The 27,491-nt window shown below is 42.0% G+C and overlaps 1 protein-coding gene across 15 annotated transcripts in view; it reads right to left on the minus strand.

Annotated features, from left to right (window-relative positions):
- Nucleotides 1-27,491, minus strand: part of CLIP1 (CAP-Gly domain containing linker protein 1) — a 135,583-nt gene that overhangs the window by 19,022 nt on the left and 89,070 nt on the right. For 13 of the 15 annotated variants that reach the window (XR_002825392.1, XM_004384968.2, XM_004384969.2 and 10 more), the window contains 4 exons: nt 27,192-27,407; nt 18,273-18,389; nt 16,121-16,227; nt 9,555-9,675 (listed from right to left, as the gene is read on the minus strand). Coding sequence is in view for 14 of the 15 variants with exons in the window: in XM_004384968.2 (XP_004385025.1) it covers nt 9,555-9,675; nt 16,121-16,227; nt 18,273-18,389; nt 27,192-27,407 (561 nt within the window). In the remaining variant the exon portion in view is untranslated. Of the gene's footprint in view, nt 1-5,510; nt 5,569-9,554; nt 9,676-16,120; nt 16,228-18,272; nt 18,390-27,191; nt 27,408-27,491 lie in introns of all 15 variants that reach the window. The other 2 variants (XM_023739207.1, XM_023739206.1) reach the window with 2 other exon arrangements.

Genomic DNA, 27,491 nt, shown 5'->3' on the forward strand with positions numbered 1-27,491 from the left:
CTTAGAGTATATGAGTGTTCTTTGTTCTATTCTTACAACTTTTCAGAAAGTTTGAAATTTTTATTTCCAAATAAAAAGCGAAGAAAACAATTCTCTTCTGTATCCATAATCCCCACAGCTGTTAGCTTAGCTCTCCATTTACTTGGATTCAATGCTCACCACCAGTATCATTGCCACAGATCCTCCCTGGCTAAGTCCTTTACTTTGGTTCACATCTTGCTCGGCTAGATTTCATCAAGTGGCTATTTTACAGAATGACTCAGAGACACTACAGTTTTGAAATCCTTTCATATTTAAAAGCATCTGCCTGTCTTCTTGTTTGAATAAGGCTCGATATGATGTTCTTGGTCATATTTTCTGTCCCTCAGGGCTATGGAAATCACCACACCACAGTTTTCTGACACTGAATGTGGCTCTAGCGGATGGATGTTTTTTTAACTTTTAATCAAGGATTTGTTTTTTTCTGCCTGGGCACCTGAAGAATTATTTCTACATTTCTGAATTTCAATAGTAGCCAGGGTTATTTCTTGGTGTCGATTGTTTTGGACCAATTTCCCCCACTGGGTTCACGTACCAGGCATCCACACAAGTCTGTATGCCCTTACAATCTACATACAGACAGTTTCTCCCTCATCTGGGGCAAATATCCTTATTATATCTCCTAATACTTTTTTCTATTGCATTTGCTCCCTACTTTAGGGATGCTAATCACATTCATTTGGATTATCTTTGTCCTCCATATTTATTATCTTTCCTCTAACTGCTTTATATCTTTGACTGTTTTCCTCTGTATTTATTACGACTACTTCAAGCCTTTCCTTTCTACTTTTAGAAATGTTCGTCAGGCTCCTTTCTGTTTCAGGCATACTTAGTAGTTTTGATATGGTGTGGTTTTGGTCTTCAGTTTGTTTCCTTAACTCTTCCATCTCTCTCTCCAACTTACTATGTCATTTTACCATCTCATCTTTGAACAGCTGTTTCATTCAAATAGCGTTAAGTTTTTATATAAGGCAAAGCAATTTTTTTCCTTTGAGTAATGTTTTCTCACAGCCTTACCTCCTCATCTTTCACTGGATTCCTATATTCCTTTCTTTTTTGGCAAAATATACAACAAGTGTCCACCTTATTACAGGCAACTTCTATTTGCTCACAGGAAGTATTAGTGAATTTCCCCTGGTGTTCCTCTTACCATAACTGAGACCTTTCACCTTCATCCCCAGGCTACAGGTGAAAAGGTGGGCGTTGGAAATAGTACATTTCTGTAGCCAGAGGGCCCTGGGGAGAGGAGCAAGGGTGGGGATAGCACTGCTAGGGCTATGGACAGACTCTGTTAGAGGTCTCTCTTCTGAGACTTTTCTTTAAATGTCCTGTATCTCATTCACTCCATCTGAGGCAATTGTATTCCCACAGGAGAATGTCCTCAGGCTTCTGCCTTAGGGCAGATACTATGGGTTGGCGCTCACCTCCTTCTCTGTTGCCTTCCCTTCCCATAAAGGGGATCCCAGCTTCGTTTGTGGTTGGAGGTGATTAGGTAACACCGTTATAGAGACCTGAGCTTTCCTCTGAAAATAAAGAAGGCAAAGCCAAATGAGGAGAGGTCTCTTTTGCCTTTCCCCTCTTTGTCTTTCCTGTTTCCTGCTGGAAAGCTTTGCAATGCCTGGAGGTACAGCAGCCATCTGCTGATCAAGAGGATGGAAACTAGAGGGTAAGGACAACAGAACGAGTGAGCCCGGTTCCTGGTGGGCATTCTTGAGTGACTACAACCACCCTGGACTGCTTACCTTGGGACTTACCATCCTTTGAGAAAAAGGCCCCCTCCCCTTTACTTTTATTTGCTAGGCTAATTTCAAAAAATGACTACTCTCAGTTTTCCTGCCTCTGGTAAAATCCTGAGGAGGCAGAAAAGGACATGTAGTCTCAAAGTTTCCTCCTTGACTTTTTCTCTAGGTTGCCTGTTCATCTGTTCAGTCTAAATTTCTCCAAACTGGACTGGGCACAGGGATGGGCAAATTACAGTGAGAAGTCTCCCGATTGTACTACTTGTCTTCTCTTCTCCCACCACTGGGTTCACAGTGCCAAATAGGGCCAAATCACAATTTTGTTCCTTTTCTTGGTTGCCAACTATAAAGTTTAGAGCATGAAGGTGACTGGCTTTGCTGGCTGTTCCTGGTGACATTTTTTAATAGTTAAAAGACTGCGTTCATTTTATTAGGTATTGTGGGAGACAGATTCTGCGGTCCGGCTTCACTCGGCCCTACTGACCCAGAAGTCGCCTGAGTCCAGATTAAAATCATGATGGCTGATGGTCACCATTTTTCCAAAATAAAACATGACAAGTTAAAAATAGCTCTTCCTTTCTAAACATTCATGTCTGGGAATTCAGGCTTATTTAAGAGGTAGGCAGTTATTCACCGATCAATTTAAGATGATAACCCTGGTTTCTGTCTACCGTATGGCTGCAACCTCCACCAGGAAAAGCTGTTGATGAAATACAGTTCTTGAGTCATCTAATCTCTGTCCAGTTTCCCCAGGCGCACTGTAAGCTCATTCTGCAAACAGCCAGGGGGGGAGGTCGGTACTGTCCGATACTGACAGCTCAGCATAATCTGCGGTCCTTACAAGGTAGAACACGTGAGGTTTGGGAATGACAAATCAGATGTTTCAAAAATGACTACCAGACACAATGACTTCTACAGGAGAACTCACATCATGGTTATTTCTAGTATTCTCTACGAGAGGAGAATGATGCTATGCATGATTTCCATTCATCCTGACCTTGCGTGACCCTGCGTACGCTGTATTACTTCTACCCTCCACGCCCGGCAAATGCCCCACTAACCTGGTCATCAGGCTTTTGGTAACCACAACTCTTTACAACAAAGCTATGAAACTGGAAGTAACTGGAATCAAGTAAAAAAGCAGAAATAGTAGTTGCCAATCTCTGCAACTTATTCTGTAAAAGAGGACCCGAGGCCCTCGCCAAAAATGAGATCTTCACCCAGCACCCGTATACGCACTCGTTCCCACCTGCACATTGAGCTCTGCGACCCCTACTCAGGAGCTACCGCACCGTCTGTACGAGGAGGAGCCCAAGCCCAGAGACAGAACTGTGAACAATGCTAGGAACACAGAGAAGGCAGCAGCAAACTTGGCTTGAGATTTAGGCGGGCCTCTAACGATAAGGAAAAGTTCACCAAATGGGGGAGGGCAGAGGAAAGGAGGAAAAGCAGACATGTGGATGGCAAGTCAGCAGGCATGGCGAGAGACGCAGAGATGTGAGGAAACAGGGGTGAAGAAGCCAAAGGAAGAAGGCGCAGAATGCAGGTGGCCAGTGATAGACGCCCAGAGAGAGCAGAGAGGAGGGCATGGAGTTGGGCAATTACGGGGTAAGTGAGGACTTCAGCAAGAGTCACTTCATGGCAAAGAGCAGACCGCCGGCGACTGGGAAGAGAATGGGAGGTGAAGAATAAAGGCACAAAACAGATTAGTCTTTAAAAGTTTGCAAGTAAAGAAAAGGAGAAGATAAGGTTGTCAGGGTGAACAGAGTGGCAAGGTGTAGAACTGCTGTTATGGAAATGAGAAGACTCTCGGCCCACAGAAGACTCAAAGTGGAGATTAGAGGGAGCTGCTGGAGGCAGGACGCAGACGTCAGGAGGGACAGGTGGCAGTCTGACTGGAGAAAGAAGGCAGAAGCAAGAGGGTGAACACATGTGGTCCATCCATACAATGGCAATACTATTCAGTCAGGGAAAGGAATGACGTGCTGATACATGCTACAGCACGGAGGAGCCTCGGCACGTTTGTGCTGAGTCAAAGAAAGCAGACACAAAGCCACATATGTGTGAGTCTATTAGTATGAAATGCCCAGAACAGGCAAATCCAGAGAGGCAGGAATTGGACTAGCAGTTGCCAGGGGCTGGGGAGGGGAGGCTGGGCGAATGAGGAGTGACTGCTAACAGGTACAAGGTTCCTGGTGGAGGGATGAAATTGCTCTGGAATTAAATAATGGTGATGGTTGCACAACACTGTGAAAGTACTAAATGCCACCGTAAAATGACTGAAAAGGTAACTTTTCATGCTGTATGTATTTGACCACAGAACAAACAAACAAGCACACAACAAGCTGAAGCAGCAGGAAATTAGTCAGGGCATCAGTCGGGACACTGACCGAAGGAGAACAAACAGGAGCAATTATAACGCCAATCTTCATAATTTGTGCATCATCAAGACAAGTCTAAAGATTATCTCAAGGCAATAGTTTCAGGGGTTCATCCAACCTCCATGACTCCAGAAAGTCTGGAGTCCATGAGAATTTGAAATTCTGTTCCGTATTTTCCCCCAGAAGTCTTCTTAAAACCAAACAACAGTTTAGCTAAACTAGTAAAGACTGTCTGCCTTGCGCATGAGGCTCTTTTAAGAACTATCTATACGGGATCAAACTGATGACAGCAACCCAAAAGATTAGCCAGGAACCTTAAGAGGCAGTGAGTTTATGATAATCAGGGAGGAAGAATTCAGGAAAGGAGAGTGGGAACAACTCGAAGAATGTATCAATGTCACTGAATTGTACACGTAGAAACTATTGAACTGGTGTATGTCCTGCTGTATATGTTCTCAACAACAACAAAATAAATAAACTTTTTTAAAAAAGAAAAGTTATGTCTACTATTAGGTTGAACCACATGAAATTGTTGAACAGTAGTTTCACAAGATTCAATCTAATATATTCTCCTTTAAAAGACAGCACACTCTGTGACATTTTATAAAGATTTCCACCACTGCTGGTGCCAGATGAATCAAACTCTCAAGTGAAAAATCCCACCTGGGAAAGGGGACATGAAGAAAGCATTTCAGTGGGAAGGAAGAATGTCTGGTAGGGAGAGCAGACACCAGAGCATTCAGACCTGTGGGTTCTGTTTCTGGCTTTGCCAGCTCCTTCCTAAGGACTGGAAGCAGAGAGAGAACGTTTTCAGCTTGTGGATAACTGCCTCACGGGGGCACCTGATACTCACTTGTCGTGTCAAACGAGGGTTTCTAATGAAGAACAGAGCCCTGGTGGTGCAGTGGTTAAGTGTTCGTCTGCTAACCAGAAGGTCGGCAGTTTGAGTCCACTAGCTGCTCCTTGGAAACCCTATGTGACAATTCTACTCTGTCCTGTAGGGTCGCTATGAGTCGGAATCCACCTGACGGCAATGGGTTTGGTTTGGTTTAATGATGAACAGCAACTAATATCACTCTTCATCTTGGACTGAACCAGTCCTGCTAATTACTGACCCTCTTTATTTCAGAATTTCCTACATCGCCTTTTAAAGGTGATATAAAGGGAGAATGGTCCTGTCACAGGGGAAGAGGAATTCTTTTATTTCAACAAATAACCTCACTTCTCACTCCTGAGAGCTTGGTTGAGAAATCCTGACACAGAGTTATGCAGGTAAGGTAAAAATGACACAGGAAGTGAAATCGCCCCCATCAGAAAAGGGGCTGCTCATCAAAGGAAATACAAATCTTACCCATAATCCCAGCGAGACTCTTCAGATGCAGAACAGAGTCTCGGATGCCTTGGGTTTTCTAAGCAAAATAAATATTTGAAGATGAAAAAAAAATACCAGTAGTGTAAGAGTTCCTTTTTATAACACTGCTTGTCCCCACCCGCCACACTCTTAGCTCACAGGTATTGTTTTATCTTAAGAATTAATACTATGACGTAAGTAGAAATAAGCTTTACTCTCAGAGTAGGGGAGTAGTAAGGAAAACAGGCTTCTGGGTTAGACACATGCGAGTTTAAATCTCAACTCCTCTTCTGACTAGCTATGCATCGTGGGTGAATTATTTCAGTTTTCCTCATCTACAAAATAGTCATCTCACTATCTCAGGAATATGTTGTGATGATTCAATGAAACGATGCGAAAGCAATCAGCTCAGTAAAGTCCAATGAATTATGATGCTACTAAATACAGGGACCAGAACAGACCTCAGGACCTAGGCTAGCACTTACCTATCCCATGTCAGTCTAGTCTTAATTTCAGAATGAAATACTAAATATCTCTATAGTAATACAACTGAAATTATTTCTTTAAAAAAATAGAGTTTCTGCCATAATAGATGGACCCTGATAGAAGGGGGGAACAATGCAGAACAGAACTCAAACTCTTAAAAAGTCCAAACTTACTGGACCAGTTTAGGACTCCTGAAACTATTGCCCTGAGATATTCTTTAAACCTTGAACCAAAACTATCCTGAGATCACCTTTTAGCAAAAAACATACAAAATAAAGGATATTACCAGTAAGCACGGTGTTCTACTAAAAAACCATCTATACGAGACTAAAAGGTCAACAATTACTCTACAGCAAGGATGAGAAGATAAGGGGGCAGGGAAACTAGAGCACTGGAAATGGAACCACCAGAATGCAATTAAAGACAATGTTGACACATGATGAAAAATGTAACTAATGTCACTGAACAATTTGTATAAAAATTGTCAAATTGGGACCTAATTTACAGTGTAAATTTTCACCAAAAACACAATAAAATATTATTTAAAAAAACTCAAGTTTTCTAAGCTTAGGGGGCAGTGAGTTTATGTTAATGAGGGAGGAATAAGTTGGAAAAGGACAGTGAGAATGGTTGTACAACTTGAAGAATGTAATCAATGTCAGTGTATTGTACATGAAAAAACTGTTGAATTGGTGTATGTTCTGCTGTACAAATTTTCAACAACAAAAAAATAAATTATTTAAAAAAAAATAGAGTTTCTGCTGAACACTGTGGCTCTGCAATATATTCCTGAACACAGCTGATCAATAGCATGGCTCAAGTATAGAAAGTAACAAAGTCACAATTTGAAGTTTTACAGAGGTGAACACTCTTCCAGACTCTTGGAGATTATAGGGCAGTAATAAAGGCCAATGAATTAATCAAAGTCTTCTTTAACCTGTGGTTGCTTCTATTTTAAATGGGTGATCTCTCCATTTTCAATCCATCCAGGGGAGAATCACCTGAAATCTCTTGGTACCTACTCCCTTTTTAACACTCTCTCTCTGCAGAGTCTATCGTGTCTTAGTTCCCACATACTTGTTTCTCTCTTGTGAGTAAACACAGAAAACTACAAAGCCCACAATGTGCCATCCCCTTCTTCAAGACAAGTCACTTCCTTAGCTGTTCCTTGTGAGTGCTATTTTATAACACCCTTGAAAGTTGCTCATTTTCGAATTTTTGGTCACAAGACCTTTTCAAAAGGAAGGTAATTCAAATCCCAATCTGCAAAGAGAGCAGAGCTGCTGGGACAGGAAAGAACCCCAAAGACCTGTGTCCAAGGGATCACCATGCCTCCTCGGATCCCTTCCCAGTTCTACCTGAGTGGCAGGAACGAGAAGTGTGACCATTAGCCCAGCAAAGTGCCCAACATCAAATGAGTGGATGATGGATGTGTCCCTTCTGTTTCTGGAATCCAGACTCACTGTGAGGGTTCCCACTCTCTCTACCACAATGAAATAACATAAGACGGGAACAGACTCAGCACTTAGCCGAGATCCTTCTGTTGGGAGTCCTTATAGATGCACTGACACTGGAGCTACAGAATGTTTTAGATGCTCTAGTTTGTGCCAAGAAAAAAGAAAAAAAGGAACCTAGTTTGGTCAAAGGGTTTCTATTTTTCATGAACTCCAATTTCTCACATCCTGATCAAGCAGAGTACAGCATCCCTAATTGCATCAGGACATTTTGATTTGTCTCCTCACCAAAATCAGAAGGTGACAGGTATCTTTTTTGTTGTTGTTGTTGCTAAATCTTTTTTTTTTTAATTGTTGTGCTTCAAGTGAAAGTTTACAATTCAAGTTAGTCTCTCATACAAAAATTTATACATACATTGTTTTGTGACCCTAATTGCTCTCCCTATTCCGTGACAGCACATTCCTCCTCTCCACCCCTGATTTCCCGTGTCCATTCAGCCAGCTCCTGACCCTCTCTGCCTTCTCATCTTGTATCCGGACGAGAGCTGCTCGTTTAATCTCATGTATCTACTTGAGCTAAGAAGCACACTCTTCACGAGTATCATTTTACGTCCCATAGTCCAGTCTAATCTTTGTCTGAAGAGTGGGCCTCGGGAATGGTTTTAGTTTTGGGCTGACAGAGAGCCTGGGGGCCACGTCTTCCAGGGTCCCTCCAGTCTCAATTAAACCATTAAGTCTGGTCTTTTTAGTAGAATTTGAGTTCTGCACCCCACTTTTCTCCTGCTCCATCAGGGACGCTCTGTTGTGTTCCCTGTCAGGAGAAGAAGACAGATACATCTTGACACCTGCAAGCTGAATGATGCTGAGCAAATTACAATCTTCTTTGTGCTTCCATTTCCTCCTTTACAAATGGGGATAGTAATAGTGCCCTCTCGCAGACCTACTGTAAGGACTAAGTGAGAGGGAGCCATCATTTGTTTGTGCCTGCCCCACAGTAAGGGTCAATACATGTGAGCTATTATCACTAGCAGCACCATCATCATCTTGGAAGACTGGAGAAAATGTGATATTTCTTTGATGAAGTAAGAAAATTATGGAAAGCTACAATGAAGATTGTAAAGTCTAAAATCAATGCTCCAAAAAGTGCTTTCAGCACAAACTGTACCACATCAGCAAGGACTCGAAGCAACTACCCCAAGTACTTCATCCCAAGTGAGTGAAGCAGTGTTTGCAAAGATATTGGGGGGAAAATGCCTTTCCATTGGAACGTAACGCTCAAGAATTAATGACTACACAGCAAAATTCTTGTAAAAAAAAAAATGTACTTTTGAGCTGCTGCTTTGAGGTCAGATGAACTAACAGTCTAACACTTTGATTCAAATGTTGGAGGAGGAAAAAAAAGCAGACTACAGCTTTCTATACACTCAGTTATCGTTCAATGTTTGGTAAACTGTCTGAAATCTCCGTAATTTATACCCAGAAGTAAACGGGCTGTGGTTTGCTTATTCCATCCCAGTTGTAACACACATTCCATCTATCAGTGCACATGCGCATACTCATGTACACAGCTCCATGAGAAAATGCTTAAAACATTTTTTTAAAAAATTTTAAAGAAAAGCTGAGTTCTATTTAAAAACAGCTGCCAACGCTCACACCAAATCCACACTCTTCAAATCTGTTTCCTTAAAATCGATTTTGATGAAAGAGAGAGAGGAAAAAAAAAAAAAAATCTTGGAGAACAAATCATTTTGAAATCCAAGCAGTAGTGGAGAGAAGACATTGTCTCTTTCCATTTAAATGCATGACTATAACACTGTCTAATAAAGATCTTATTTTCTACTTTCTTGCAAGTTCCCAGGGTCTTGTGTGTGCGTGTGTGCTTGCATGTGTGTGTGCGTGTGGGTGTGTGTGTGTGTGTGTGTGTGTTTTAAGGACCTGTCAATCCACTCCTACCTGAAGTCCTATGGCAGCATGTGTGAAAATAAGGAGACAGATAAGGCAGGTAACCTGAAATCCCACTGGGAAGGACCCGACCTTCCAGCGCACAGCCATCAGCCCGGCAGAGCCCAGCAGAGGCCAGCAGCCCCAGCGAAGGCCCACTGACCTTTTGATGACTTGTGACTGCGTCCCTGCTCCTCCCCAGCTCCTCGGCAAGTTTGACGTTCTCTTCCTGCAACGCTGAGAGCTGCTGGGACTTCTGTGCTGCCGCCTGCTTTAGGGTTTCTCTGCAAGGACAGTGAGTGCAGGGTTACCATAGAAACAAGACAGGCAAGGAAACTGTGGGAGACAACCAGCTTCACAGCACTGAGGAAAATACATCTGGGTCACGTGCCTGATAGGATCTATAATAACGGGAGACTGAGGAGGATCTGCCGGCCGGAGGGGCCAAACAGCGGCAACCTCTTGAAAGAAGGACTGCCACCCACAATTATTACATTTTTTAAAAAACCTAATAAACACTACACCTACACTCCTACCACCCACACTAACTGCCCTTACTCCCCATGCAGAAAGGAACTTCACACAAAGCAAACGACAAACGGTCAGCAAGCCCTCCTGTCTTTAGGGGTATTTCCATAATGACACTGAAACGTTGAGAAAGTTACTTAATTTGCTGCCAAGGCACTCTGGTCTAATTGCGCCGATCTGTAATCTGTTTTTTCTGACAAAAATAAAAATCCAATGGTCCCATATGCCAGTATCTGTCGGAGTCAAGTGGTGACATGAATCTGAGCATATTTTTAGGGCAACAAGAAGTGCCCACAGGAAATGCTGTTTTCTAATTATGTAACAGGTGTTTCACTTTTACCGGCTTCTCTCTCCCATGCTAATCGGTAATTAAAAGAAGCAAACAAGAATACAGCCTGCTAATATATTTAAGGAATGTCGGCATATAAAATGACCATGCAGTAGGTATATGTATTAAACATCTCCCCAATATTAAAATTAGTCCAAAATATGCATCCTAAATTACACATGGATGTTTAAGGTATTTTATTTGGTCACGGGATTTTAGTTTTATGCCACAGAAGGCTGTATGCAGTTATGCCTTTTAAGTGAGTCTGTGCTGGTTGAACCCCACTTAGTGAGCTGGCTCAGTGAGTTCTGAATCAAGTCATCCGGGTGGGACCATCTGCTGATGAGCGAGCACGTCTATTCTTAACTTCAATTGTCTAATGGGTGGCGGCGTTTGCCCGCTTTAGGTTTGTGGATAGTCATGCACCTATAATATACATACCAGCATGACCTCAGGAAGGTTTAGGGGAACAGAGCTCCTAAATCTAAATTCTCCTCACACACTAAATTAGGCTTTTTACAGAGATGTTTATTTAGCCAGTGAAGAAAAACTAAGAGGGAATTTTAGCCTCAGGTAATAGTCATTCAAAAACTGGGAGGCCTAATTTTAATTATGGATAAAACACACACACACACACACACACACACACACTCACACACTCACACACACACACACACTCACAAAATCTACCAGCCTCAGGTTACGTGTTTGAATTAGCTTGTCTTCCCAAAAAAGTTCACCTTCTGGCCAAAGGTCATCAATCCTCAACAAACCAGATCTTACTTAAGATGAAACCTCTGTTCTCAGACAACCATTTTATTTCCAGGTGGTCACTGCCCTTCCCTGGGGCTGTTCAGTCTCAGCATTTGTGTGGCCAGACAAAGTGATAAGTCTGTGCTCTTGTTTCCTCTCGCTTAAGTTTTCATCTTTTAAAATTTTGTACATCTTTGGTTTATATTAGAAGTCCACAGGAAAGAAAATTAAAATGAGGAGCCAAAGAAACAACCATGTTGAAAAGTATAAAAATGGATAAAATGTCCTAAGGTATTGATCTATAAAAACAATATTTGTTTAATGTTTAAAAACTTACAAAATGCTTTCATGTGTATTTTCTCATTTAAGCCTCATCACAGCCCAGGGAGGAGCCCTGGTGGTACAGTGGTTAAGAGCACAGCTGCTAACCAAAAGGTCAACAGTTCAAATCCACCAGCCGCTCCTTGGAAACCTTATGGGGCAGCTCTACTCTGTCCTATAGGGTCACTGTGAGTCGGAAGTCACTTGAGAGCACCTAACAACACTACCACCACAGCCTAGGAAGGCTAAGGCTAACATTATTATTTACATTTGAAAAGATGAAAAGACTGAAGCTCAGGGAAGGGTAAGACTTGCCCCTAACCAGAGAATTGGGGTTACAACTGGCAGATGGGCCTCAGCTGTGACTCATAAATCTAAGAACACCTTTCCGTTTTTCTCTAGTGGGTGGGTAGTGGGTACACACATTTCATAGAGGAATGAGGCTCTAACAGCCGAATTTCTGGAATATTCTAAGGAATAATTCTGAAAATACCTACAGAAAATATTTCTAACCATTTTTAAAACTACTTTTCTTTCTATATGACAAGTTATCTTGAAACAGAATAGAAGAATCTGTCAGTTTTAAAACTGTGAGGCAAAATAAATATTGTTAATACTGATTTCCAAACATTCTACTTGTCCATCCGTCCAAAGTCTCTTCATTACCATGCTAAATATATTCTAGATTTATTACTGTGCCAGGTGAGCAATTAAAGACAAAAATTAGATAGCTTATACCATTTTCCCTAAGATCCAAAATTGTACCCCAGAGAGAAACCATTTTATTTTCTCTAACTGAAAACAGGAGCTCATTAACAAAAATCAAGCATTTTCCTAAAACCAGTCTAGTAAGCAGTACAGAGGAACATCTAGTTACCAGGGACCGGTGTCCAGTACCGTATTCTGTAGGAGGTGGTTCCTATCAGAAGTCGTATGTCTACACAGGTGACACTCTCCTCCAAGAACCTCAGTCCTGGCCGGTGAGAATACTAAGAAAGCCTGGAGGATGCAAAGAACCTCACAGACAGAAAAACCAAACATCTGCTCATTCTCTGGCTTTGAGGACTGAGGAACAGCAAAATGACTTTCTTGTTTGTTGAGTTTTTCTTTTGTTTGTTTTTTGAGAAGCACTGCTCCTTTTATGTCAGATGGTCATCACAACCTGACCAAGTCTAAAGCTCATGGGTGCAGGAGCTTTTTAAACCCACAGCTCTGCACTCCTTCCCCGCGGCACTCCCCTCTCTCTCCCCACCTGCTTCTGATACTTGCTACCACTGTGTCTCCAAGTGTGCCTCCTTCCTGCTGAGAATCCTGCCAGACTACGGTGGGTCAAGGTGGTGGGCAGAAAAACAGTAGAGAATCCAAAGTAGCCTGTCCTCTGTCTGCTCTGTGGTCTGTTTCTCCTCACCAAGCGAGCGACTTCCCTCATGGATCAGAGGACATGGAAGACGGCAGGCCAAGCAAAAGCAACAGCAGCTGGCGTCAAAATCTCCTGCTCTCAATCCTCTGCTTCCATGGGCACGAAACTAACATTTTATTATTTATACTGATTTCCAGACATTCTACTTGTCAATCCATCCTAAGTCTACTAATCTGTGGTTGTTGCTAGGTGCTGTCAAGTCAGTTCCGACTCACAGCGACCCTGCGTACAACAGAACAAAACACTGCCCAGGCCTGTACCATCCTCACAATTGTTGCTATGTTTGAGCCCGTCATTGCAGCCACTGTGTCAATTCATCTCGTTGAGGGTCATCCTCTCTTTCGCTGACCCTCTACTTTATCAACCATGATGTCCTCCAGGGACTGGTCCCTCCTGGTAACATATCCAAAGCACATGAGATGAAGTCTTGCCATCCTTGCTTCTAAGGAGCATTCTGCCTGTACTTTTTCCAAGACTGATCTGATCATTCTTCTGGCAGCCCATGGTATATTCAATGTTCTCTGCCAACACCACAGTTGAAAGGCATCAATTCTTCTTTGGTCTTCCTGATTAGATGTCCAGCTTTTGCGTGCAGATGAGACAACTGAAATACCATGACTTGGGTCGGTCGATTAATTAGCATATGCTGAATATAATGTTATGGAACAAGTCAAAGAAGGGGGGACAAAAATAATTTGTTTTTTAATAGAGGTGAAAACAATCCCACACTAATTAGGGCAGGCGATTAACTTCAGAAGGATTTAGTGAGGATGTTGAACATTAAAGGGTGACCCCACTTAATTAAACACTAGACTGGTACAATGACCACTAGAAAAGACTTCTAGCTTACCAGGGGCTGGGGAGAGAAGGGCACGGGGAGGTATTGCTTAATGAGTACAGAATTTGTTAGGGGTTATGAAAAAGTTTTAGAAGTTAGAGTGTGGTGAAGGTTGCACAGCACAGTAAATGTCATTAATGCCAGTGAACACTTAAAAATGGCTAAAATGGCAAAACGGATATTATATACATTTTACCACAATAAAATAAAATTTTTTTAAAAGACTTCTAAGTAGTACTGCAGGAAAGGGGAGTTTTATACCTACTTCCCAAGAGCCCTCCTGACTAGCACCACTGTGGCCTGGCCCCTTCCATTACCTAGTACGGCCCCAAGAGCTCAGAGGTGGGATTATGGCTGTGGGAGGTTGGCGGGGCAGCTGCCGCACGCTGCTCAGGTCCTCCCTCACGGGCCGCCTGTGTGACACAAATGAACTACAGTCACCCGTGAGCTCCAGAACGCTCCAAGTTACCACAACCACTCGAGTCACGGCGGAACGCTCCTAACCTGTAAGTGCACCTGCCCTCTCTGAATGTAACTCAACGGATACTTGCTTGGTTTTCCCTCACAGTGACCCGATACCTATTTGTGATATTTGGCTGTGGCAGGCAAAGAGCTTTAAGCACCTCCTGACGGCCATCATCACAATTATATAAATCTCTGTAAATCGGATTCCTGGGAACTGGTTAAATCTAATCTAAACCCGTTCCTGTCCAGTCGATTTGGACTCCTAGCAACCCGATAGGACACAGTAGAACTGCCCCATAGTGTTTCTAAAGCTGTAATCTTTATGGAAGCAGACTGCAGCATCTTTTTCCTGCAGAGCTTTTGGTTAGCAGAAGGGCGCTTTAACCACAGTGCCACCAGGACTTCTTAAACCTAATCTAGAGACGTATCATTCAAACCAAGACTGAAGGGATCAATCATCAATACCACGAGCTGTGCACCTCCTCAGGTGAGGAGCCCAGATACCACATTATTTCTAGGAGGGTCTTAAGAGCAAACCCTCAGAAGAACTAGACAAACACTCGTTTAATCTCAGCTCGATGAACAAGAGCATTGAGGATTGCTATTTAACAACAGCAGTTTGGAACTGATGCTTTTGTTTTTTGTTTTTAATTTGATTGCGTTTGAGGTGAAAGTTCACAGCACAAATTAGTTTCTTATTCAAAAATTTATACGCAAATTGTTTTGTGACATTGGTTGCAATCCCTGCAATGTGTCAGCACTCTCCCCCTTTCCCTTTCCACCCTGGGTTCCCCGTGTCCATTCGTCCAGGTTCCCTGTCCCTTCCTGCCTTCTCGTCTTTGCTTTTGGGCAGGTGTTGCCCATTTGGTCTCGTATACTTGACTGAACTAAAAAGCACGTTCCTCACCTGTGTTATTGTTTGTCTTATAATAGGCCTGTCTAATCTTTGGCTGAAAGGTGGACTTCAGGAGTGGCTTCAGTTCTGAGTTAGCAGGGTGTCCTGGGCCATAGTTTCAGGGGTTCCTCCAGTCTCTGTCAGACCAGTAAGTCTGGTCTTCTTTTGTGTGAATTTGAATTTTGTTCTACATTTTTCTCCTGCTCTGTCCGGAACCCTCAATTGTGATCCCTGTCAGAGTCGTTGCTGGTGGTAGCTGGGCACCATCTACTCCTTCTAGGTGATGCTTTTGTCTTCGTCTGAATCTCATCCATTTGTTTTATTAGAACTGGAGATAAATGATAGAAACCCTTGGAGGGTAGGACCACATGTAATTCATCTTTGTGTTCTTCCTAGCTTAACTGTGCTTCGCACAAAGGACATACTCTACAATAACCGGATTAACTGACTTTTAAATTTTTAATATCACACAATTGATAATGTAGTTATCAGAAAAGAAGAGCAAGATGAAATCTACAGGGTCACCATCACTTAACCTGTCAGATAAATGCCAATCTCCAACTACCACAATCATCAAACCTGAATGGCAAGGACCAAGTGGAGTATTCCACAAAGGAACTGTGAACCATCAATCTGCCCAAAATCTGGTAGCAGACTGATGTGTAAACCTTAGTTATAAAGAGTCTTGCAAAATCCTGCCCACTTAATGTCCATGCCAGAAGATGATTACTCTTAAAATCAAGATTACTGATAACCCTGAAAGTGACTTGATGCCTTTTTTTTTTTTTTAAAGATAGAATTTTAAGGGATTTATTAATAAAGAGTCTGATGATTCCAAACGTTAAGACTGGTTATCTTGTAAACACAGTATTTTAAAACTCTGATTCTACTCATATTTTCATAAGACTTTACAAAGTCATTTGAATCCCAAATGTTATGACTCACTGGCTTCCATCACGTTCATCCCAATCCCTTACCTTAGCTGTAGTTCTGACCTAACAGTGGTTATAGTGGTTACTTCTGGGGTATGCAACGGAGCTTGGGGTACAGGGGAGGAGGGTGACAATTACTTTTTACTTTATATGCTTTTCCAGGATTCTTTTAAATAATTAGTGTTGTTTTTTTTCACTTTTGCAATTTAAAGAAAGTGCCATGATTTCCCTCAAAGGAGATAAACTTACATTTCTTTCCTGAATTCTTCCATTTTCTGATTCTCTACGGTCAGAAGTTCTTTTGATTTGTTCAGCTCTTCCACATTTTTCAAGTTGTTTTCTTTAAGTGTATCCAACTTAAAGACCAAGAGAAAAAAACTTCATGAAATGATTTCATTTTCCAATGACATGTCTGGATAGACAAACTACTCATGAAAACTTGAAGCAAAAAGACATCTGAGATTAGTCACTTGCAAAAAGCAAAAGGGAATCACCTGGGTGAAGAGATTAAAATGACCAAATCTATTATAAGCAGCAAATCTCCTCCTTAGATTTAGTCAGACATTTCCTGTACTTGGCCAATATGTCAAATTAAATTGCTACATAAATTAAAACCAAAGTGTCACTTCACCTTGTGTACAGGTCTCGGTTTTTTGCCTGTCATTGTAATTGCTATTCAAGTACAATTCATCTTAAAAATAAATAAATAAATAAATAAAGCATGAAATGAAACGCAAAGGCTTGACATCAGCAAAGATTATTCTTTGTAATGAAACAAAATTTCTTTCCTTCCCCATAGATTATTCATTTAGGACAGGACATTTTTCAATGTCAGTATCAAACTGACATAGTCTTCAATAAAGAAATTATTCCTTTGGCTCAAAAATATTTGCAGATGGGAAAAGACTGAGTGATCCGTGGAAAGGACAAAAAGCCACAAGGTGAGACTGACAGGCACTCACACACACTCAGGCCCACCATCTGCCCACAGGGGATGCAGACAGCTCAGGGCCCGGCCCCTGGTGGAAAAGCCAGACATGCTACTGGAACAAGTAGGGGTGTGACTGCCCACACGTCCCGGCAGGTGGCTGGCTTCCGGGTGCGGAGCCCCACCCAGGATGAGGGGTTCGTTATGGACCTTCCACTACAGAACGCGCTCCCGGGGAATGCTGGCTTCTGGGCCTGTGGAGTTGTCTCCTGCAGCCAGAGAAACTCTTGCCATGTCACAGACCACGCTCAGGACTCCCAGAGGGTGTCTTCCTCATTCTACTACCACCGCCTTCCTTTTAAGGCCTTCTAACATTCCAGAATCACAGAACAAAGAAAACGAAATATCATAATGGGTCCAAAAAAATGACTCATCCAGCCTTGTGTTTTGGCTACAATGAAGATACCAAGGGGCCTGCTATGGAAAGACACAATTCTCCCTGATTCCATCCTCAAAGGTCAGGGACATGCCCCAAAATATTCTCATTTATTTAGCTTCTAATTTTATTATCATCTATGATTTTTTTAAATGTTTTTATATTTTTAGTTTAAGTCTTTGGATTGTCAGTTCTATAAATGGACTCCCTTCTGTATTGTTTTGTTTATTTGCCCTATAATTATCTCAAAATAGTCATGTCTTTACAGAATACAGTCTCTGACCTCCCTTAATGAGAAGGTCTAGTCTTTAACAGCAGCTATTCAGTTTGGCCACCATCTCCCTGCTTTAACTCCTTAGGGTCTCATCTGCCTGTCACTTAGAAAAGCATCTGTAGTTCTGTAGAACTTCACAGAAGTATTCCAGGGACTCAATATGCTTAGGATTTAGGTAATAGCTTTCCAGTTAAAGAAAGGGTTAGTATGAGTTGGGAGGGTGGGAGCAGAGGGATCAAAGACAGGCAGAAGAATGAGAAATGCCACTTGTGGACAGAATCAAATATACTGATGCCACAAATTCGCCCCAGCCCCAGGAATGACTAATTCGAGATGACACAAAAGGGAATCCATTTTGGATTAGGCCAAGAAAAGGCCCACATTAAACTCAGAGCTGAGGCATGGGATTTAGGGGTTCAAAGCTGGAGAGAAGTTGAGGAAAAAAATATGTGATTCAAGATAAAGGATACAAAAACTAGAGAATACCACCAGGACCTTGTCTCATTAGCTCTATCATGGAGCAGTTATCCTAGGAAGCCACACTATTGGAGATTTACCCTCAATGTTTTAAGGTTGATCCTACTAAATAAGTAATGAAGTAATGGACTTTATTAGATATTACCATGGCTCCAGTGTACATTCATTTCCACTAACATACGTCAAACCTGTGTAAGGCCACACTTCAAAACATAGTTAGTGATCAAATACTTCCGTGAAGTCGGTAAGCTGTTCTTTGCACAAAAAGCCATTCAAATCTGATTACTTCATTCTGGAGTTTTTCATTTGTTTGCCTGGTATCTTCCAAGGAGGCCAGGGTTTCGGTCTTCTCTTTGGTCATCTGTTGCATGATCTGCATGGCATCTTCTGCGGTCTGGGCGGCCTAAACACAGAAGGCACTATGAGAAACAAGGACACCCCTCGCCAACACCGCTAGGGGATGGTCAGGCTGTGCTCTCATTCACTGTCTATGTGGTTAAGGGAGTCCCCAGAATGTGAGGCAGGCTCCAATCCAAGGCTAAAACAAACAGCCCAAGACATGGAAGGTCTTTACTTCGAAGGAGAACAAAGTTACAGGCCCTTCCCATGCCATTTTTCCATCAGTCAATTGTCATCTGAGAGTTGTGTATTTTCAGACCTCCCTAAACCTACTGATTCCAAGTTATACTGAGAGTTATGCTCACCTCTTTAACTTCTGTCTGCAAAAAATGTCCAGTGATAATAAAGAGTAGCCTCTATATAGCTGAACTTTCCCCTAATCTGCTTCTAACAATATTAATTGTTGTAAACTTAAAACACTATTTTAAATATTTCAAATGTGAGGCTTTTTGAAACCTCTCAGAATTTAGGCTGGGAATTTTTCAACTGAAAATTATTTGGGCAATGATAACAAAAGACTCAAGCATTTAATGAGAAGTACAGAAGGGAAAAATCTATGTGAGAGGCTGTGGGTAATGAATATAAACACGGCTGTGAATAAAAACAGATAATAGCATATGGAGGCGGAGCTTGAGCCGCTAGGTATCAAAAATAATAATAAAAATAAATTGAAATCTTTTTAGGCACTTGCTTACGATTTCATTTGGTCTAATAAAGTTTATGGGAATTCTGCATTATATCCTCTCTATTATCAGCCATGGAGATTTCATGGGAATCTTCCAACTCCAAATGGATAAACATAGTAAAAGCCAAATAAAAAATATTATTTCAACATGTGCCCATTTTACTGTTGCTCGTAAGCCTTTCAGAACTACAGTTACTCTTCTACAAAAAGTTTTTCTTCAATTAAAATATGTCTTTTTTATTCACAGTTTAAAATGTTTTCAAATAGGTAGGGACTACTGCAATTAGACATTTAGTAAAGAACCGCCCTTTCATATTGTAATAAACAGCTTGACATATAGAAGCAACTGACTTGATGGGGTGGATTTACGTATGTGGAAATGAAGAAACATCCCCTAAGCCACTACAGTTAGTGCCCAGTGTTAGTAGTACCAGGTGCTCGATACTTGAATCTCTCACTTTACCGTAAATGTCTGAAGAGTCTCGAGCTCTCTGATTTTAAGAGTAAGCTTGCTCTTGTCTTTCCTCAAAGTACGGTTTTCGTTTTGAGATTCCAGGAGGTTGGCTGAAATATGGCTGTTGGTTTTGGCCAACTGGCTAATCTCTTTCTGGAGGATGAAGTAGCTCTCTGCCAGCTTCTCCTTCTCCTTCAGGAGCTCGTCCTTCTCCAGCATCATTTCTCTCTTCTCGGTCAGGAGGTCCTTATTGTCCTGCACCACCTTAGCTTGCTCAGCCAAGGTCACCTCATGGTTCAGGCGGAGGTCTTCCAGGATCTTGGTGAGGCAGCTGTGCAGTTCCTGCAACTCTAACTTGGATTTGGACAAGGTGGCAAAATCGCTTTTCAGAGTCTCGATGTTGGTGGCAAGCTGAGCTGTTTCTGCACGCAAGAGTTCCTTTTCCTTAATTATCTCTGCGACTTTTTGCTCTGATTTGGTCTTCTCTTGGATTAGCACAAACTTCTCAGACTGGAGCTCCTTAGTACACGCCGTTAGCTCTTGCACCTCCTGCTCCAGCAGCACAATTCTCCCATGGAGCTTATTGTTTTCATACAGGGATGACTCCTTTTCTTTTGCTCTAGCTTCTTTCTCAAGGAGCAAGGACTGCTGCACTGCACGGATGTCCTCATTTAATTTCTGACATTCTTCTTGCAGATTCAGCCCATCCCTCAGCAAAATGTTATTTTCAGAACAACAAGTCTTAAGTTCAACATCCAAACTCTCCTTGGCCTGCAATATGCTAGTGTGTTCTTTTTCTAGATTCTTTCTGGCATTTTGAGCTTCTTGCAGCATCAAAGAGAGATCACACTTGCTGGCCACTAGTTCTTGGTTTTCCTTTTTTCTTTCTTGAAGCTCTTTCTTCAGGGCATCCAGACTACCGAGTAGTTTCATCTTCTCATGTATGATTATTCTTCTGTTCGTGGACTCTTGATCATACTTCCTTTTAAGTTCTCCGATGGCTTTGATGGAATTTTCTCTCTCTGCAAGTAAATCTCCATTTTGCATTTCCAGTGTGGATTTTTCTCTCAAGAGACTCTCCTGCTGCTTTTTGAGCTTATTAATTTTCTGACAAGCCATCTCCTTCTCAGAAGTTAGGTACGTGATCTTCTCGCTCAGGCTCATCTCGATATGGACAGCCTCTTTTGAGCATTTGTTGAGTTTTTCTGTGAGGATCTTATTTTCACTTAAAAGCTCTTCTTTTTCAGCCAAGAGCCTTCTCTCGGATGAGGCCAGGGTTTCTTTCTCGTGCAGAAGCTGGATGCACTCAGAGTCTGTGATCTCCCGGCTGGTCTTAATTTCTTCCAGGAGCTTTGCGAGACTCGTGTTCGTGGCCTGAAGTTGCAGGGTCTCCAGCTCGGTCTTTCTCAGAGCTTTGCCGGCGTCGTCCAACCGTGTGTGTAGCTCTCTGGCCTCTGTGCTGAGCTGCTGTTTGGCCTGGAGGGTGGCCTCCAGGTTGGCGTTCAGCTTTTCCTGACCTTGAAGCAGTGAGTCCTTCTCAAACTGCAGATCTTTGTTGTTCTGAAGGAGATTATTTCTTTCTATCTTTAAGGCCAGGCACATGGTATCAAGACTACACTGTTTCTCTAAAGCTGACTTTTTCTCAGTTGTAAGATCTTCAATCTCTTGTACCAAGGCTTTCTGGTCTTTGACGAGCTCCTCATAAGAGCTCTGAAGCTTCTGAATAATTTCGTCCTTATCTTTAGCCAAGAGAAGGTTCTCAGTGGCAAGCCTCTTGATCTGATCCTCCATGTGCTTTTTCTCTTCCCGGTCCTTCTCAGATACAGCAATCAAAGTTTCTTGGCTGAATTGAAGCTCTTCTATGAGTCCCTGCATGCTCATCTTGGAAGCATGCAAAGAGTCATTTTCCATATTTATCTTCAAGAGTTCTTCCTGTGCAAGATTGATTTCTTCAAGCAATTTCTCTCTTTCAACAGCCAGAGCTTCTTTATTGAGATGTTCCTCCTGATAAAGCTTCTCAGCATCTTGCTTTTCTTCTAAGGCTCTCTCCTTTTCTAAATTAAGAGTTTCATTTACTGACCACAGTTTCTGCTGGTCTTCCTGAAGCAAAGTTATTCTGGCCTCCACCTCTACAAGCTTTGATAAAAGTGAACCTTTCTCTAACTTTAAAGCATTTCCCTCCTGTGCAAGAAGCTGCTTCTCTGATTTCAGACCCCTCAGCTCTTCTGACATTAGTTCAATCTCTTTTTTGGCTGATGTTAACAAATAGGTTAGCGACTACAGAAACAAAAGATGGAAAGAATGGAAACAAAAATGAAATCAAGCAGACAAATGCAAGCCCAAATAACTTAATGCAACCTAAATCATAAAAGGTTAATTTTTTTTTTTTTAACAATAAGCATCATCGAAACTATTTTGCTAACTAGGGGAAGAACGGAACCCATAAAAGGATAATACAAAGTAAGGTCATCTTTGCAAAGTGCATATTTATCTGCTAGCTTACTGTGTCTTCAAGACAACTTGTAAAATTATTCCTGATAGCTAGCGGTATTAGATAAAAACAGTAGATTGATTCTGACATAAAGTCATAAGATTCTTTACCGCCATTCTCATTATTTCTAGCATAGAAATGATTCATAGAATAATTACTTTTTAAAACACAATTCAAACAACTACAAAAAGTGAGGATTTTTTTTTAACCAAAAATAGGGGCAAGGGAGAAGAAACAGTTGCTTTTACAAATTAACTGCAGGATCTTACTTACTAACAAGAACTACTGCCCTGAGAATGATTGAGTCTCAATAGTATACATAACTTATTAAAAGTGCAGTCTAATTCGCTAGGCTTTGGTAGCTAAAATGAACGGACTTTAACAAACATACTGATTTATAAAATGATCTGACCATTATGTCTAACTTTTGTCCAATACGGGAGCAACCAGCCACATGTGACTTGAAATGTGGCTAGTGCAACTGAGGAAATGTATTTGTGCTTTTATTAAATTTTAACTAACTTACAGTTAACTAATTTAAGTGTGAACGGCCACACGTGGTTAGTGACTACTGCATCGGACAGCACAGCTACGGACCCTTGGCTATTAAACTAGGGAACATGGAGGCTTTGTGGGACCCAAGAACCTCCTGAAGCTGGAGACTGTGGGGTGCACATGTAACTTTTCTGGGGAAAATATCCATAGCTTTCATCAGATTCTCAAGAGTCTGGGAGCCAGTGTTGTTGACAAACTGAGATCCACTGAAATCCAGACATCTCTGGGGGGAGCACAATCCTGGTCATTTCAGCCAATGACCCTTGTAAAAAAAAACCAACAAACAAAATTAATGCAATCTTCCACAAACTACTAGAATGCTATGGTGTGGTCAGGCTGACACATTTTATGGGAAACACTGAAAAATAGGAGTCTGTCCAGACAAAGGACCTGAAAGCAAAAGTTTGCCTGGAAATGATATCTCATGTTGAATGGCTCAGAAAACTGGAAGGGTTTTACATGGAGAAGAGAAAGTTTTGATGGTCAGCATGTGGAAAAGGGAAAATGTAGGCATCTTTTATATACAAGATGAGAAGCAGATTTCAACTGGGTGCAATGAAAATATTTTTACAAATTAAAGCTTTCCAAAAGTGGATCCTGTTACTAAATGAGGTCATGAGATCCCCTACAGGGGGCTGAAGCAGAGGCTTCAAGGACATGGTTCTAAAAGTGTTATAAAAGCAATTCCTAAATTTGGTAGGATAACTTTTAAGGAGCTCTGGTGGCACAATGGTTAAGCACGAGGCTGCTAACCCCGAAACGTCAGTAGTTTAAACCCTGGCTCCATGGGAGAGAAGACCTGGCGATCTGCTCCCATAAAGATCACAGACAGAAAATCCTATGTTGTTGTTGTTGGGTGCCACAGAGTCAGTTCTAACCCACAGCAACCCTGTCTACAACGGAACGAAACACTGCCTGGTCCTGTGCCATCCTCACGATCGTTGTTATGCTTGAGCCCACTGATGAAGCCACTGTGTCAATTTATCTTGTTGAGGGTATTCCTCTTTTCCATTGACCCTCTACTGGGCATGATGTCCTTCTCCAGGGACTGATCCCTCCTGATAACATGTCCAAAGTATGTGAAATGTAGTCTTGCCATCCTTCTTCTAAGGAACATTCTGGTTGTACTTCTTCCAAGACAGATTTGTTTGTTCTTTTGGCAGTCCATGGTTTATTCAATATTCTTCACCAACACCACAATTCGAAGGCGTCAATTCTTCAGTCTTCCTTATTCACTGTCCAGTTTTCACATGCATATGAGGCGACTGAAAACACCATGACTTGGGTCAGGCGCACCTTAGTCTTCAAGGTGACATCTTTGCTTTTCAACACTTTAAGGAAGTCTTCTGCAGCAGATTTGCTCAATGCAATGCGTCTTTTGATTTCTTGACTGCTGCTTCCATGGTGTTGATAGTGGATCCAAGTGAAATAAAATCCTTGACAACTTCAATCTTTTCTCTGTTTATCACGATGTTGCTTATTGGTCCAGTTGTGAGGATTTTTGTTTTCTTTACCTTGAAGTGTAATCCATACTGAAGACTGTGGTCTTTGATCTTCATCAGTAAGTGCTTCAAGTCCCCTTCACTTTCGACAAGCAAGATTGTGTCATTTGCATTCTGCAGGCTGTTAATGAGTCTTCCTCCAATCTTGATGCCCCGTTCTTCTTCATATAGTCCAGTTTCTTGGATTATCTGCTCAGCATACAGATTGAATAGGTATGGTAAAAGGATACAACCCTGATACACACCTTTCCTGACTTTAAACCACGCAGCATCCCCTTGTTCTGTTTGAATGACTGCCTCCTAATCTATGTACAGGTTCCTCATGAGCACAATTAAGTGTTCTAGAATTCCCATCCATAATTTGTTATGATCCACACAGTCAAATGCCTTTGCACAGTCAACAAAACACTGGTAAACATCTTTCTGGTATTCTCTGCTTTCAGCCAGGATCCATCTGACGTCAGCAATGATATCCCTGGTTCCATGTCCTCTTCTGAAAACCCTATAGGGCAGTTTTAGACTGTCATACAGGATTATTATGAGTCAGAATCGACTCCATGGCACACAACAAGATCACTTTTAATTGCTAAGATTTTTTGCTTTGAAAGCAAGGAGGAAAATGGGAAATTACTGCTGTTCATTAAGGTTTTTCCATTATACTCCTGATATTACATAGTTGTAACCCTGGTGGCATAGTGGTTAAGAGCTACAGCTGCTAACCAAAAAGTCAGCAGTTCAAATCCACCAGGTGCTCCCTGGAAACCCTATGGGGCACTTCTACTCTGTCCTGTAGGGTTGCTATGAGTTGGAATCAACTCGACAGCAATGGGTTTGTTTTTGTTTTTTTTTTTTTACTAAGTAGGTAATAAAATTTACTGGCATAAAATATGAAGGAATAAAATGTCTATATATGAGTTATATGGGATTGACAAAAATAAAAATTTTAGAACAAACTTTGAAATTTTAATAAGTTAGCTAAGAACAATAACCCATAATGGGCCACGCTAAGTATATTTTAAGGTTTCCATCTGAAATGCATTTCAAAATGTACCCACTCCTCACTTATTGACATGGTTAGGTTCCAAAGACCAGGTCGTTACGTGAAAATCAGCATTATGTGAAAGTGGAGGATGACCACATCAGATCACAAAATATTATGTGGATACATATGTCCTTTTGGACCCAAGAGGAGGAAAATGTAGGTGGGTGCTATATGCTCCACTGGTCATGAAAGGGTTACTGCCAGACATACATCGTTAATGTGCAAAAATAGTCAGTAGATTTTTTACTATTGTCATAAATGAAATGTTGGATAATAAGACAGTCGATAAGTGAGGAGCAGGGGTAAGAAGAAACCTAATTAACAAGGGTTAACGTTTATGTTTAGTGGTCTAATGGACCAGTCAATCTTCATCAAAATCAGAATGTTCTAACTACGTTAAAACTTTCAAGACCTCTCTGAAAAGGCCCTGTTTGACCACCCCAACACCACTTCCTCAGGCCAGGATACGTGCACCTCCTACTTCCATAGTGCCTTCTGTTTAACCCACTGGAACAACTGTTTACTGGCCAGACTGTCCCTCTGGACTGTAAGCTCCCTGAAGGCAAGAACTGTATCCTGTGCACTGTCATCTCCCCAGAGCCCAGCACGATGTAGGCACGGAGTAGATCATTGTTGTTAGCTGCCACAGAGTCGGCCCCCAACTCATGGTTACCCCACACATTACAGAGTAGAATGGAGTTCTGTAGGTTTTCTTGGCTGTTATCTTTATGGAAGCAGTTCACCAGGTCTTTCTTCTGCAGAGAGGTTGGATGGGTTCAGATTGCTAACCTTCAGGTTAGCAGCCAATCATAAACCACTCAGAGGTCGGCAAATTATGGCCAGCCTGCCTCTTTTTTTTAAAATAAAGTTTTAATGGAACACGGCCACACACTTTCATTTACATATTGTCTATGGCTGCTTTCATAGTACAATAACAGAGTTGAGCAGTTGTGACAGAGACCGTACGGCTTGCAAAGCCTAAAATACTTACGATCTAGAAGAAATCTGCTGAACTCTGGAGTAAATTCAGAGTATTATTCAGATAATAAATATCATAAATAAAGAATCTATTCATCAGCTGACATTGAAGGACATGAGCCAGTTCACACATTACAGCTACTCTCGTGTGTGTGTGTGTGTGTGTGTGTGTGTGTGTGTGTGTGTGTGTCATAGTCCACTTAACAGGAGGTTTTCGATGGGATTTGTTTCAAGTCCTACATAAGCTCTTTTATATTTTCTTTCTATTAAACTCCTATATCAACTTTTCTCTAACCCATAAAAATAATTAAAGACAAGGATTTACTTTTCTTTGAGCAGGAAAAAGTTAAATTGTAGCAGGAAGGCTGAACCTCATCCAGTCACCAGAGTCAAAATGCATACTGGGGCACAGATACAATCATGACACCATAAAATGAAATTCAGTGATTAACATTTAACAAGGGTTAACATTTTTGATTTAGTAATAGGTGGCTTCCTCACCGCCCTCAAACCCAGCTGCCTTGTCAATAAGCTCACAGTACCCTCCTGGGAACACAGAAAAGCCCCTTCTAGAGTAATCTAATTCTTCCTATGAGAGCTCTGCTCTCCCAGCTAGGCTCCCTCCCCAGTTCTCGGTTCCCTGCTCACTGGCTTCGCTTGGCTGTCTCCAGCGTGCCTGTCTGCAACACGTCTCTCCTAACCCTCGTGCAGGGCAGCAGCAGTGATGGCCAGGACGAGAGGAGAGTGCTTCCCCACACGATAGAGCCTATCGCAAGCAGGCAGAGAGAGCTCAGCAATGGAAGGGTCTCTGTGGCAGCTGGGAAACAAGCAGCAGAGGGGGTGATGGGTACATGGCACATTCCAGGGGAAGGCCTGTAACCATCACCAGCCCTGGGAAGGACTGGCAGTTTGGACAAAACACTTGAAGCAGTAGGAAAGGTAATTCACCATGCTGTTAGGCACTCAAAGGGTTAACATTTTTAAAGGCCAGTCTCACCCATCCCCTTTGCTGATATTTTCCAAGCCCCTTTACAGCCTTGGTGCAGAGCCAGGGTGAGCGGGAAGGCAATAATGCAATGACCGCCCCCCCACAACATACTTTGGCTTTGTCGGCTTGTTTTCTCAGTTCCTCCATCTCCCGCAACAAGTCACCGTTCTCCTCCTGAGCAGCCTTCAGCTTCTGCTCCGTAGCCAGCAGCATCTTCTGTAGGCCCTGCAGGACTTCTTCGTGCTTTGTTTTTGTCTCAGAACTGGCTTGTTCGTACCTGGCCTTCAAGTCCTGACACTGGTTGTGGCTCACTTCCATCCTCTTTTCCTGCAGAAAGCCCACACGAAGGAAAAGGAGGAGTCATCTAGCACGCTTGTACAGCCCCCTCCTTCCCTGCCAGCTAACAGTCCC

Source organism: Trichechus manatus, unplaced genomic scaffold (genome assembly GCF_000243295.1).
Source record: "Trichechus manatus latirostris isolate Lorelei unplaced genomic scaffold, TriManLat1.0 scaffold00131, whole genome shotgun sequence".
In the NCBI taxonomy this organism is placed as follows: domain Eukaryota; kingdom Metazoa; phylum Chordata; class Mammalia; order Sirenia; family Trichechidae; genus Trichechus; species Trichechus manatus.